The 13,793-nt window shown below is 37.2% G+C and overlaps 1 protein-coding gene across 3 annotated transcripts in view; it reads left to right on the plus strand.

The window, feature by feature from the left end:
• rab15 (RAB15, member RAS oncogene family) overlaps window positions 1–13,486 on the plus strand; it is a 27,700-nt gene extending 14,214 nt beyond the window's left edge. For all 3 annotated transcript variants that reach the window (XM_081602152.1, XM_081602151.1, XM_081602153.1), the window contains 6 exons: window positions 7,148–7,208; window positions 8,391–8,451; window positions 9,226–9,303; window positions 9,823–9,912; window positions 11,741–11,806; window positions 11,888–13,486. In XM_081602152.1, the coding sequence (XP_081458278.1) occupies window positions 7,148–7,208; window positions 8,391–8,451; window positions 9,226–9,303; window positions 9,823–9,912; window positions 11,741–11,806; window positions 11,888–12,049 (518 nt within the window). In that variant the 3' untranslated portion in view covers window positions 12,050–13,486. The remainder of the gene's footprint in view (window positions 1–7,147; window positions 7,209–8,390; window positions 8,452–9,225; window positions 9,304–9,822; window positions 9,913–11,740; window positions 11,807–11,887) is intronic.
• Window positions 13,487–13,793: the final 307 nt, after the last annotated feature.

The raw sequence follows: 13,793 nt of genomic DNA on the forward strand, positions 1-13,793 counted from the left end.
TATGACATCCAAACGTGGCATGAAATATTAGGTCACTGTAATTATGAAGATGTGTCAAAGTTGGAGAGTGTTGCAGATGGAATGAAAATTAAAGGTAAAACTGAAAAGCCTCATCTAAACTGTGAAGTGTGCACAAAGGGCAAGTTTACTCAGACCAGAAATAGAGAGCCTGATGGAAAAGCTAAAGGTGCATTAGATCTAGTACATGCAGATCTGGCTGGACCAATAGAGCCAGCTGCTAAAGATGGGTTTAGATACACACTAGCTTTTACAGATGACTATTCAGGTTTACCTACTTCCTGAAAGCTAAGAGTGACACTGTTAAAGGGACAGAGAAGTTTATTGCAGATGTGGCACCTTATGGGAAAATCAAATGTATAAGATCTGATAATGGAATTGAATTTTTCTCTAGTGAGTTCCAGTCATTGCTTAGTCAAAATGCCATTAGACATGAAGCCTCGGCCCCTTATTCTCCCCATCAGAATGGGACAGCTGAAAGAACATGGAGAACCGTCTTTGAAATGGCAAGATGCATGTTGATTGAGAGCAATCTGCCTAAAGATTTATGGACATAATGCAGTTCAGACGGCTGCTATTATCCGTAACAGATGTTGCAACAAACGTACTGAGCAGACTCCATATTACATGTTAACTGAAAAAAAACCTGACCTTTCTAAAATGAGAACTTTTGGGTCTGAATGTTATGCATACAAATACAACAAGAAAAAGTTAGATTCACGTTGTGAAAAGGGAATTTTTGTTGGCTACAACAAGAATAGTCCTGCATATCTTGTGTTTTATCCTGACACAGGTAGGATAAAACACCTATTTTACCTGTGTAGGATAGGTGTAAAGTTATAAAAGTTTTATAACTTTACCAGTTATAAAACCTGTAAAGTTTATAACAAAAAGTGAATGTGACGCTCAAACTGATGACATAAATGAGAATATCTCACTCAGAAAGACAGTTGAAAGTGAGCAATCAAAACCTGAGTTGCGAACAGTTTTGATGACAAAACTGTCATCAAAACATGACAGTTTTGATGTCATGTCTCACATGACATCAAAACTGAGACTTGTGACATAGATGAGGGTCAAAGTGGAGGTAACCTTGGTGCACACAAATACACTCCAAACTTTGGAGATTTGTGTGCACACAAATCTCCAAAGTACTACACAGATCAAGATTATGAAATGTGAGGATGATTATGCAAATGTTTACATTGATTATTGCTATAGGATTGCATGTGATGTGCCTAAGACGGTGGAAGAAGCTATGAGCTCACCACAATCAGAACTATGGGCTAAAGCTATGAAGGATGAAATGGATTCTTTAAAAGAGAATGATACTTACACCCTAACTTCCTTACCTCAGGGTTAACAAGCAGTGGGGGGTAGTGGGTATTTACTGTTAAAGAAAATCCTGTAGAGACACTTTATAAGGCAAGATATGTAGCAAAAGGCTATAATCAGGTTGCTGGTATTGACTACCATGAGACTTTTTCTCCTACAGCTGATATGACATCTGTGCGTGTTCTAATGCAACTTGCTGCTCAATGTGATTTGGATTTACACCAAATGGACGTCAAAACGGCATATTTACATGCCCCTATTGATTGTGAGATTTTTTCTTAGAACAACCTGAAGGATTTGAGGTGGAAACAGAAACTGGGGAGAAACTAGTCTGTAAACTTAATAAGTCACTTTATGGTCTGACACAGTCGGGACGAAATTGGAATAAAATGTTACATGATTTCCTTATTGAAAATGACTTTGTGCGGAATCCTGCTGACTATTGTGTTTACAGCAAAGAAAATGAAAATGAGAGGGTGATCTTGATTATTTGGGTTGATGATCTTATTCTTGCAGCTAGCTAGTAATGATCAAATACTTCAGTGTGAAGAAAATGTTGGCTGCTAAGTTTAAAATTAAAGATCTTGGAAGACGTAAACATTTTCTAGGTATTGATTTCCACTCAGAAACATGGTCAAGTGAAAATGAACCAGAAAAGATACATCATGAAAATCTTGAAAAGGTTTGACATGACTAACTGCAAACCAAGATCAACCCCATGCGAAAATAAAATGAAGTTGGACAGTGAAGGTCGACCTGCTGATCATAAAAAGTATCGTGAAGTCGTGGGGAGTTTGATCTATGTGATGATGAGCACCAGACCTGACTTGAGTTTTCTTGTCAGTAAGTTGTCACAATACTTGTCTGAACCAAAAGAACAACATTGGGTTGCAGCAAAGCATGTATTGAGATATTTGAAATGTACATTAGATCAGGAATTATGTTTTAAGAAAAATGATCTAAATCTTAAACTTGCGGCATACTGTGATGCTGACTGGGCGGGAGACGAGGACAGAAGAAGTATGACTGGTTACTGTTTTTGTTTATCAGAAACTGGACCTACTGTTTCCTGGAAGTCTAAAAAGCAGTCCACAGTTTCTTTATCCACATGTGAAGCTGAAGATGTTACTTTGGCTGCTGCTACACAGGAAAGCATTTACCTGGTCAATCTAATGAATGGAATGGACTCTGGACATGAATACACACCTTTTGAAGACCATTTGTGACCATTTTTGAAGACAACCAAGGTGCAATTGCTCTTTCTAAAAGCGCCGTCTGCCGCCAAAGATGCAAGCACATAGATATTTGTTACCACTTTATTCGATCAGCACTTACTGATGGAAAAATAACTCTCTGTTACTGTCCAACAACAGAAATGGTGGCTGATATTTTCACAAAGTCTGTAACTAAAATGAGAATGGATAAATTTGTATGTTTTCTTTTCGGTATGTGAATGAAATGTATTCTGTCAACATAAGAACAAGTGGGGGGTGTTGAATATTGTTTTCATGTTGACTTCCTGTTGTGGGCGGAGTTTTGCGCAGGTGACACCGTTTTTCTAATAAAAGGCCACAAGTCGCTCCGGTGAGCACTGCACTCAGGCCAAACGCAACTGGAGGCTCTGTGGGTTGATTTCCTCCGTCTCTCCTCGGCATTTCCAGCCCTTTACTAATGGCAGCTTCAGCGCATTAAGGAAGAAAAAAAAATCGGAATTGGGTCACTTTGGGCTTCAGTGTGAATGCAGCCTTAGTTGTGTCTATAGGACCCTTTAAATGGAGAGTGACGTAGGTGTGTTGTTTCATAATTTGGTTTACACAAAGCTTAACAGTTCAGGTCAGATCAATGACAATCAAGTAAAAATAATAAAATTAAAATGTTTTGGCCCTTGATCTGCAGCGCCCACACGGCATGACAGCTGCTGTCTGTCCTCTGCTGGTTATGACAGTTATGGATGATAAGTCTGGTCCTCCACTGAATAAAAGTCATCCATCCGTTCATCCATCCATTACTGGTGCCATCGCCATCACTGACTTGCATTACTGCAAAAGCCATCTCATATTATCAAGCCCAGTCAATTAGTTCAGTCAGTTTAGGGGTGTGTTCACATTAATTTTTACATGGCTCTCACGCTGCCAACTTAAATTAAGTGCTGTCCATTACACCGTGCAAATTTCACGCCATTGTTAGAATTACGAGTGAAGGAAAAGTGGAAGACAAATTGATTTTTTAAAGCTGCTCTTTGAGGTTTTATATTTTAAAAGCTGCTATGATAATATTTGAAGGAAACCTCTTGCTTCCAAATTAAATTGAGTTTTATTTACTTACAGATTCAGCCAAATATATTATCTGATTTCAATAAAATTGGATTGTGCCACATTTGTTAGCACTTTTTGTCTTACAGCAAGAATGTCTTGAGTTCTTATAAATATTTTACAGTCCTCGGATTAGTTGGTGATTTATTAAAAATCAAACTTTTAGAAGTGGAAATAAATAGTTTGTTTTTGCAGCTATTGCTAGGATTTATGTGCAAGGAACTGAGGAACTGATGCAGGTTTCATGGTTCCCGCTGAACTTTTTGCCTTTCAGTTAATTTTATTTTTACAAAAATAAAACAGTGGCAGCAACTACTATAAGATATTGCAACTAATATCTTGGTTGCAATATTCAAAAATTTTGTGCAGCCTTAAATTTCACCTGCAAATGAGGCTCTATTTAAATCTTAAAGTGGTGAAGAATTTTATATTTATGATTGCTGTGCTCTTTAGTTTTGTTTTCTTAATGTTTGTGTTAATGACATCAGATCTTTACGTTTTTCCCAGAAAGTTAAAACATTCTTTTTCAACGTAATAAATGTGATATTCAATTGACCTGTTATGACTCAAATTTTGGGTGTCCGCCCCCCTCTGCTGCTGCTGCGTTGTGGAAAACCTGGAGCGGCAGAGATATCTGCGGCTTAGATCTGTATGTTTACTGGTTAAAAACAACAAAAAACTTTGGGGTTGTGGTTTATAGTCTGGTGCGGCTCATAGTTAGGAAAATACGGACTATCACACTTCCTGTATTTTTTCTGTGTAGAACCCACAGAGGGTTATTTGGTTATTATTTATGGTGTTATTATCTATTTCCTGACTTTTGTTCTGCGAAGAACCCAGAGAAGGTTATTTGATTGTACTTTCTGGAAAACAATACATTTTTACATTTAGGCACTCCTGCAATAGTCTAACTTTTTCTGTTACAAACTGATTCCGGCCCTCCACCAGAGAAGGGAAAAGTTATGTGACCCTCACAGGGAAAAGTTTGGGGACCCCTGAGTTAGAGCATTAATAAATGTAAAAAAATGTCGTTTTGGGATTATTATTGCTGAGCCATGCAGTCATAGTTATACAGAGACCTGAAAAAGTAGCTTTTATTGTTATCGCAGTACAGAAAACATCATGATAAAACTTTAAGTCCATATCTCCCACCCTTATTTGATGTCCTTTAAAATGAACTCAAATATTTCTATAAAGCTTTGGGCTGATTTCCATGAGGCTGCTTGGTTTTGTTTGTACACATGACGCTATTACTTCTTCAGTTTCTGTCCATACCTTCAAATGAATAAAAAAAAGTACAACGCAGGAAGCTTCTTCTTCTCCCCTGCTGCCCCTGGTAAGTCAAGATACTGATTGCTGTGCTGACCTTTCAGTTGGCCCGAGTCCTCTGCAGCTTAAAGCAAACGCTGTATTTCTTCTTCAATGAGGTCTCATGTCAGTTCGGTATCCGGAGAGCCCTCGCTTGTCTCCAGCTTGTTTTAAGCAAGCAAAAGTCTGGCAGGCTGTTTTGCATCCGTCAGCTGTTTTTGTCAGTTTCTCAAGTTATGCATAACCCACCAGAAAAGCAGCCGTAAAAATAAAATCACCCACACACTACGGCTTCCCCACTCGTGTGAATCGATTGGAGTGAGTTTATTTTTCTCACGGCGTTCGCGTGCAGTGCCAGCTGTGACACCGAGGTGCTGCGGACTACCAGGTTAATTGGATTGAGTTGCTAATTGATTTCTCTGGGATGAAAGGAGTCTAGATGCCTGATTAAATTAAAGTCACCAGTCAGAGAAGATCAATGGAGAATTTAAAAAAAAAATTCATTTAGAAAATTTTTATTCCATATAATATCATATTTATTAAAGACTGTACTTATATCTGCGACAGACTGGCGACCTGGGTGACCCCGCCTCTCGCCCGGTACGCTAGCTGGAGATAGGCACCAGCACCCCTCCTGACCCCACTGAGGGACAAGGGTGTAAGAAAATAAATGGATGTAGTTATATGCTATTACTGTTTTGTAGTTTGCTCTCTTACAACTCTCTCTCTCCTGTACATTAATCAGCAACAAACATGGTTAATTCTCATGATAAATGAGAATGAAAAACATTTCTTACCTGCACTGGTTTGTTAGTGAAACTATTTTCAACATATAAATTAGAATATGAGATTAAAAGTACCTTTTCAAAATAACCAGCAGATATTAAACATATCTTTCATTGAGCCCACATTTTTTTTTTATATTTATTGGTCAGATGTAATATTTCAGTTTTAGATGTTGTGTTTTCATTAACATAATCAACAGGAGTGAAAGCTTGAAAACGTCACCGTGTGTTTTAATAATCTACTTCACTTAGTTACTGAAATAAATGAGCTTTTTAATAAAATGCACGACTCCATTCACATTCAGCACAGATACTGTTCCTGTTTCACCCAGAAAACACGACCAAAATTAGATACATCCTTTCCGAAACATGTTTAGAAAAATGTCTCCATTTGTTTTGCACTTTTATGCTGCGAAGCAGTTTTAGCTAGATGTCTGAAGAAGTCTGTAGTGGCAGCAGTGAGTGGAAAATGCTGCAGCCAGAGTTTGACAGTATGTCCCAATAAAAGGGAGAGAGCTAGCAGTGTCAGTGCTGACCTTCCTTATACAGACAACATTTATTATAACAACAATTTCCCAGCCCTAAACTGGAGGCAGAGCCTTTAGTTTTCAGGCCTCCGTCCTGTGAAACGAGCTGGTCAGGTTGTACCCAAAATGCCAGCGGCGGACCTATTTTTAAAAGTAAACGTAATATTTTGAAAGAGCATTTTTAGAAAATATCATATATTTAAAGTGTCCAATTGTTATGCAGATTGTACTTATCTATATTTACAAATGGATTTCACAAAGTGTCACTAAAGAATCTCTTCACTTTATTTATAACATGAATTCTTGATTGTTTTTGTCTCGTAAAGAACTTGGACATGTCCAATCTTGACCGATTGACTTCCACTCAGAGTAATTAAGTTCTTGTCATTTTTTTCAGACAGATATACATGACAAACTAAACTAAAACATCTCAGTGTTTGATTTAATACATTCACTCCTCTTAAAAAGATCACTGACAACCTGTTTTTTTTCTCTCCGTTTGAACCCGTCCAGTTTTCTTTTCATTTTCCTCCTCTGGTCTGTTATCGGTTAATTATTATTATTATTTTTTTTATAAATACAGAAAACTGATCTTCACGGTTCGCTGGATCGTTGCCTTGATCTCCTGACAGGCTGATTATGCTGCGATAGCAGGAGTCTCGTTTTGTCAATGCTGTCTGATGTTTACAAAGCCGTAGCAGAGAATTGGTGATCTGTAAAGCACGTTTTCCTTTAGTCACATTGTTGAAAGAAATAAAATGCCCAACTAATAGTTTCTAAACCCTGGAAGAACATTAAATAAACCCAGAACTCTCCTGTGGCTGTAATATTGTATTTTCTAACCTCATCTTCTCTCCTGTAGGAGTCGACTTCAAAATGAAGACGCTACTAATAGATGGTATCAAAGTTCGAATACAGATATGGTAAGATATCGGAGCGAGGATTTGCACAGGAGATATTGGGAATGCAGTGATCTCTCTGACAGGACGGGATTTAAAAAGAGCAAATCTTGTTGGAATCATGTCTGTAGTTCATAGAATAAAGGAACAATATTCATTTTACTCAAACATTTATGTACCTGTAAAAAATAAAATCAGAGAAACTGATCATTTCAAGTGGTCTCTTAATTTTTTTTCCCATTTTCAGAGTTGGGCAGTAGTTACATTTACACAGTTTAATTTACTTGAGTAACTTATTTAAAAGAATTTAATTTTAGGAGTATTCTTACTATTACTATTATTATTCTTACTACCCTTACTTTTAATTGAGTAATTTTGAGTAATTTTATTATTAAGTATTTTTACTCTTATTTGAGTCAAATTTCTGGATTTTACCCACTGAGTGACAGAAAAAAAAAACTTTTAACCAAAAGTTCACCAGAGACAAACACACAGCTGCAGTTTTTGTAAAAGTTTCATAAGTTTTTTTTAATGAAGAAACTGATTTGGAACTGATTTTGTTATTTTTTTGTTACTTATATTAATTATTGTCATTTTGGTTCTTAAAATACCAATACTGTCGCCTAGCTTTACATTTTGTTCTGCCTGATTGTGTAATTTTTAAAATATTAAATCATTGCTAATTTATCAGTTACTCAGTTATTTGAGTAGACTTTTCACCAAATACATTTTTACTGTTGCTAGAGTGATTTTATTATGAAGTAGCTCTACTCTTACTTGAGTAAAATGTCTGGATTTTCTACCCACTGAATGAAAAACAAACATGTTTTAGCCAAAAATTCACCATGCACAGACACACTTCTGCAGTTTTGTTAAAGCTTTAGTAGTTTTAGAAATATTTTTTCTTTTGCCTGATTTTTGTTATTTTTTGTTATTTATATGAATTGTTGTCACTTTCGTCCTTAAAATACCGAAATGTCCACTTAATGTTGCATTTTGGTTTGTCAGAATATGTAATTTTTAAATATTAAATGACTATCTGATCAGTTACTCGGTTCTAGAGTAGACCTTTTAATACTTTTTCACTCTTACTCGAGTCGAGTAATTTCTTGGATGGCTACTTTTTACTTTTACTTGATTAAAATATGTTGAAGTAGTGCTAGTTTTACTTGGCTACAACTTCTGGGTTTGTTTGTTTCCATGCAGGGATACAGCGGGCCAGGAAAGGTACCAGACCATTACCAAGCAGTACTACAGACGAGCACAGGTACATTTATTTATCTGCAATATCTGGTAGATCACATTTAGCTTTTAATTAAAAACATTCTGTTTCTTTTATAAGTCAAGTCAGTTTGGAGCAGCATCTATATGTAAAAGCCCTGAAGAAGGGGAGAATTTTAATAAAAGAGCCTTATTATCTCGTTGACTTACAAACATACACATCGATATCAACGTTGACACAGCAGTATCTTAGCAACGGTGCTAACAGTGGAGCTAACAGAGCTAACAACGAAATTTAACATTCAGAGCGTCCCAAAAAAAAAACTCTCAATCTTTCTGAAAGTTAAGAAACAAATGTACAATCTACAGGTATGTGTATATATACTCATACCTGAAGAAGGGGAGAATTTTAATAAAAGAACAGGCAGCTAAAGTACCTTAAAACCGCCCTCTTTTGCCTTTCTTTAGCCTGCGGCTGATATGAGCTTAGAAGGGACCAAACTAAATTGTCCTCTTAACAGAAGCTGGTAATGAAATTTAAGTGGAATCGTCTCGTTCCTGTTTAGTGGATTATTCATCGACCAGACGGCTTACAACGTCTGCAAAAGCTTCCAATGTTCCAGGCAGTATTCTGATTTACTTCAACTAATCGCTTTACTTTAGCTTAGCTCAGCTCAAGCACATTAGACCGCCACCTCTGAAAATCGTTGAAATTTTATTGGCTCGCTAGGATTTATTTGTTTCAAGAAAAACAAAATAAGCGGAGGGAGATAAAACCGAAGGTGTGAGGTGCTTTCGATCGTCTCTTCTCACTTTGCAGGGAATCTTTCTGGTGTATGATATCACGAGTGAGCGATCTTTCCAGCACATCATGAAGTGGGCCAGTGATGTGGACGAGGTGAGTCATGCTAAATCAGGGACATTAACCAATCAGAAAGCACGCTTTCCACATTTTAGACAGAGCCACTTTAACAGATCTGCTGAGGGTTCAGAGAGCCAGTTCTGACAGCGGACATGGTGAGGCGGAGCCCGCGTTGCGTGAGATTTTCATCTTTAATTTCCAGTCTCTGGCAAATTTTTAATAGTGTTTCCATAAACAAAGGAAATGACATTTTTCCAGGTTTCTGTCTTTCACAAGCTGTCTCCCATGCCCTACTTTCCACTGTCATTTCCCTCACTCTTATTTTTTTTAATTGAGTCATTATGGGCCTAATTTCCTCAGTGGATCTGTCTGAATATAGTCTCTATTGATCTTGGCTTGCTTCCCTACGTCTGATCAGGCTCTCATTTCCCGCATGCTCGCACTCCTGTGTTTTCTCTACCACCCTCAGCTTCTCCTGACATTTAAATTTACCCTTTCTGTCTGTTTATTGCTGTTTTAAATCTCCTTTTATGTCCCCATGACAAACATGTGCAGTATGCTCCAGATAAAGTCCAGAAGATTCTGGTCGGGAACAAGTCAGACGACGTGGAGAAGAGGCAGGTGGCCACAGAGCAAGGCGTCAAGGTGAGTCAGCTACGGTCTGTCCACTTGCTTTGCAGAGGATTCTTGGACCAGCATGCTTAATATTTTCAACACAAATTTTAATTTTGGTTAAAACTGGGACTGGAATATAGAAATATTAATGGAAGTAATGTATTTTTTGGTTGAATTTTGGTTATGCAGAGCTGAAATCAGGAGAAAATTGGCACCGAGTGGATGCATTTTGAAAAATTACCACAAGAGGGCGCTGTTTCCATTTGTTTTGAATTTACGCTGCATTACAGGTGTAGCGCCCAGACGCAGAGTCCTCTTGTTACTTAAAAAACTATTCTTGTTTTTTTTAAATAAATAAATAAAATAAAAAAATAGAAATAAGAATTTGTCTCAAGGTTTGATGAACAGAATGTCCTCTTTTCTCCGATGAGGCAAAGTAACTTGGGCAGATTGGAAACCCAAATAATAATTTATACATTTTTTGACTACAGGGTTAATTTATAAACTGTTTTTGTTAGAAACATGTCTGTAAAATTTTGCCAAGACACAAATTGATCTTTATTACTAGTCAGCTCTTTATTGTTCTCTGTAGATTTCTAAGCACAAAACTGCAACAATGTCAGCTCTCTTGGCTTAGATGTAAGGAAATCTTATGAAGCAAAAAGAGAATTTCTAATTTATGAACATTAAGGTAAAATCTGCTTGACAGAAGATTTGTGTGGTCTAAGGATACAGACATGTGACTCAGACATCCATAAAGTTGAGCCTCCTGCAAACCTTGAACCGAGAAGCCAACTTTATCGACAGATCAACTCTTTTATGCTTTGGCATTGTCTGTGCTGTTGACTCTTAATTCTCCATTTCAGTCTTGGGATTAAGTTTGGGTTTTCTCCAAGAGCTTGGCAAAATTACAAAACAGACAAATAAATTACATTGTTCTCTTTTGATCAGGGAATCTCCAGGTTTTTAGAAAACGGTTCAAAAGACTTTCTTAACCGGTTGGACTTTCCCATTGTTCTGAGTTCAGCAAATGTTGAACTCAGAACAATGAACATTAAAAGTTGTCAGTGGCTGGTACATGATTGTAGTCAATCATGAATATTAAAAGTACCATATTTTTCGGACTATAAGCCCCTACCTTTTCCCCCACGCTTTGAACCATGCGTCTTATAGCCGGTGCGGCTTTTCTGTGGATTTTTCTTCCACCACCAGGGGGCTCTTTAGCAGGAAGTGAATCATTGGAAGTCAGAATTGGAAACCAAAGAAGAAAGCGCTGATTTTCTTAGAGCAAGCACATGCTAGCAGCAGCCATGATGGAGAAATTTCTTCAAACATGGAAACCATCACGAAGAAGTTCATATGATGCAGCTTTTAAGTTGAAGGCTATCGATCTGGCAGTACATAGAGCCACTGCATGTCAGCTCGGCGTGAAGGGATCCATGGTTAGGCGTTGGAGACGGAGAGCTGCGTCCTTAATAAATCCAACAGATTTATCAAGGATGTAGCTCTCTGCTGCGTCCTTGTGAAAAACCGAGAGCGCCGGAGAGTGCTGGTTTGGCGGCTTATAGCCCGGTTCGGCTTATATATATATATGTATGTTTCCAGTTTTTAAAAACAACTTTGTAGATGCGGATTCTAGTAAGGTGCGCTCTATAGTCCGGAAAACACGGTATTTAGTACAATTTCTAGAAGCATTTGGGTGAATATATGCATTATTTTACTCTGTAGTACAATTTTAAGCTTGTTTAAATTAGAAAAACTTCCATTAACCTAACCAAGTGGAACCAATTATCGTTTTTAAACTTCATTGACAAATTAAAAATATTTAAAATAAAAATGCTGTTATTCTCTCTTTCAGCTGGCCAAGGCCTATGGAATGGACTTCTTTGAGACAAGTGCCTTCACCAATCACAACATAACAGAGGTGCGGTCATCCGAAAGACACTGAAAGTTTCGCGATCAACATTTTATTCCAACTGTTTTTCTTTTGTGTTTTGGTTCAAAGTCTTTTACACGACTGGCTGAGCAGGTGCTGGCGGCCAACAAAAAGGACCTGGATCTACTCCGGATATCCCTCAACGACGAGCTGAATCTCACTGCTCTGGAGGAGGAGGAGGGACTATGTGACGATACGAGTGGCGACCAGCAGAAAGCCTGCTGGTGTTAAAGAACCGTGGCCATCTGCCTCCAAACATCGGTGGAAAAATCTGCTTGATTTTCGTCTTTAATCTGATATAAATGAGGCCAACTTTAAATCAGATTTTCAGGTCCACCAAATGGATCACCTTTTCAAGGATACATAGAGAGACATTTTGCCTTAATGCCCTTGGTGTATGACAAAGAGTTTTCGGCAAAGTTCAGAGTCACTTTAATAAAATGCAATTCCTATCCGACAATTTGGCACAAATGTTTCCAGGATGGGTGTAAATGTAGATTTGACATTTCTTTTTTTAAAAATACAATTTTTGTCACATTTTCATCTCTAGATTATTGGATGTGACTGATTTTAATTATTTCACCACATTAATTTTTATTATGAACTGTAATAAATTGTCTGATATTGATCATTGGGCTGGCTACTGCCCAAAATGGAGCAAGTACTCTATTGTTGACTGGTTAGACTGTTGTGTGAAATATTACCACAAGAGGGTGCTAGAGGGTGTTAGAAAAGCATCACTGGAGATTATTTATGTCCAATTATAATATTTGATCAAAGGCTTTCAGTTTTAATTCCCTCCATTGCATTTTTGTTTTATCACACTGATAAAAGCTATCTTTAATGAACATAAAATATTCATTTATTAATTTTCTTGCTTTGATTTCTTGTAAAGCAACCTGTTAAGTCGAGGTGTTTGACAGTAGCTTGGTGAACAAAATTAAAAAAATTCTGTTTCCCTGTAGCAAAACAGAATGTATTTTTCTATGTTCTCTGTTTGATTAGCATGAAAGAAGCTGCGCCCTAAACAGCTCCTTGCATTGTACATATCAGGTGTTTTAAAGCAAAACTGATGTTCATGAATTTTACCACAATAATGTTAGAAATTGTTACAAAGAGCCCTAAAAAACAGACTTTACTTTGTGGAGAAAATGTCTTGGGTTTTGTGTCTTTGTACAGAGTTTTGGATGCAGTTTTCTCCACCCCCCCCCCCCCCCCCCTCCCCGCCATTTCAGAAGGAACAAGTGAAACTTTTGCATGTAGGTCACATTTCTTTCCTTTTTTACTGCAACTTCAGTGAAGTTAATCATCTACTCAGCATAACACAAGCAGAGCATTTGACCAGAGTTGCCTCTTTGAAGGTCACACAGTATTTATCATTTAAAAGAGAGCTTGACCTACTACATTTTTGCAACTTGGTATGACTAAATGCTACTAAAACAAGTGTTAATGTGTGCCATGTGCGATATGATAGTATGTGGTATTGAGTGATGTAGGCTGTAGATACACAAGGTATTATTGTGTTGCTTTTCAGGACCTCTATTTTCTTCCTCTTGTAAACTACTTAAGTGGTAATTGTGGAACTATATTAAATGCAAACATGTAAAATGCAACTTGTTATTCTTGGAGAAAATATGCCGAATGTGTCTGAGTAAATATTTGAAGATTTGTGACTGTGTTTGTGGCGTCTTTCTTGGTAAAGTTTATATTAAAGAATTTCTGCTCCTGTTCAGTGAGTTGTAATGATCACAGTGCAGAGATACAAATTTCAGTGATTTTCATTTGCAGATGTTTAAACTTTTATTTAAATGTCAAGAAGCACAGAACCTTCTTAAGGATATCTATGTCGCCATGTATTTTCTTACAACTTGCAAGTTATTTTAATAGATTATAGAATGCATTTATAAAATATTTTTTAAGCATACAGGTAACTTTTGGGAGCATTGTGGTTACTTACAAGAACGTACAGCTTCCT

Source organism: Poecilia reticulata, chromosome 21 (assembly GCF_904066995.2).
Source record: "Poecilia reticulata chromosome 21, P_reticulata-male-v2, whole genome shotgun sequence".
Lineage (NCBI taxonomy): Eukaryota > Metazoa > Chordata > Actinopteri > Cyprinodontiformes > Poeciliidae > Poecilia > Poecilia reticulata.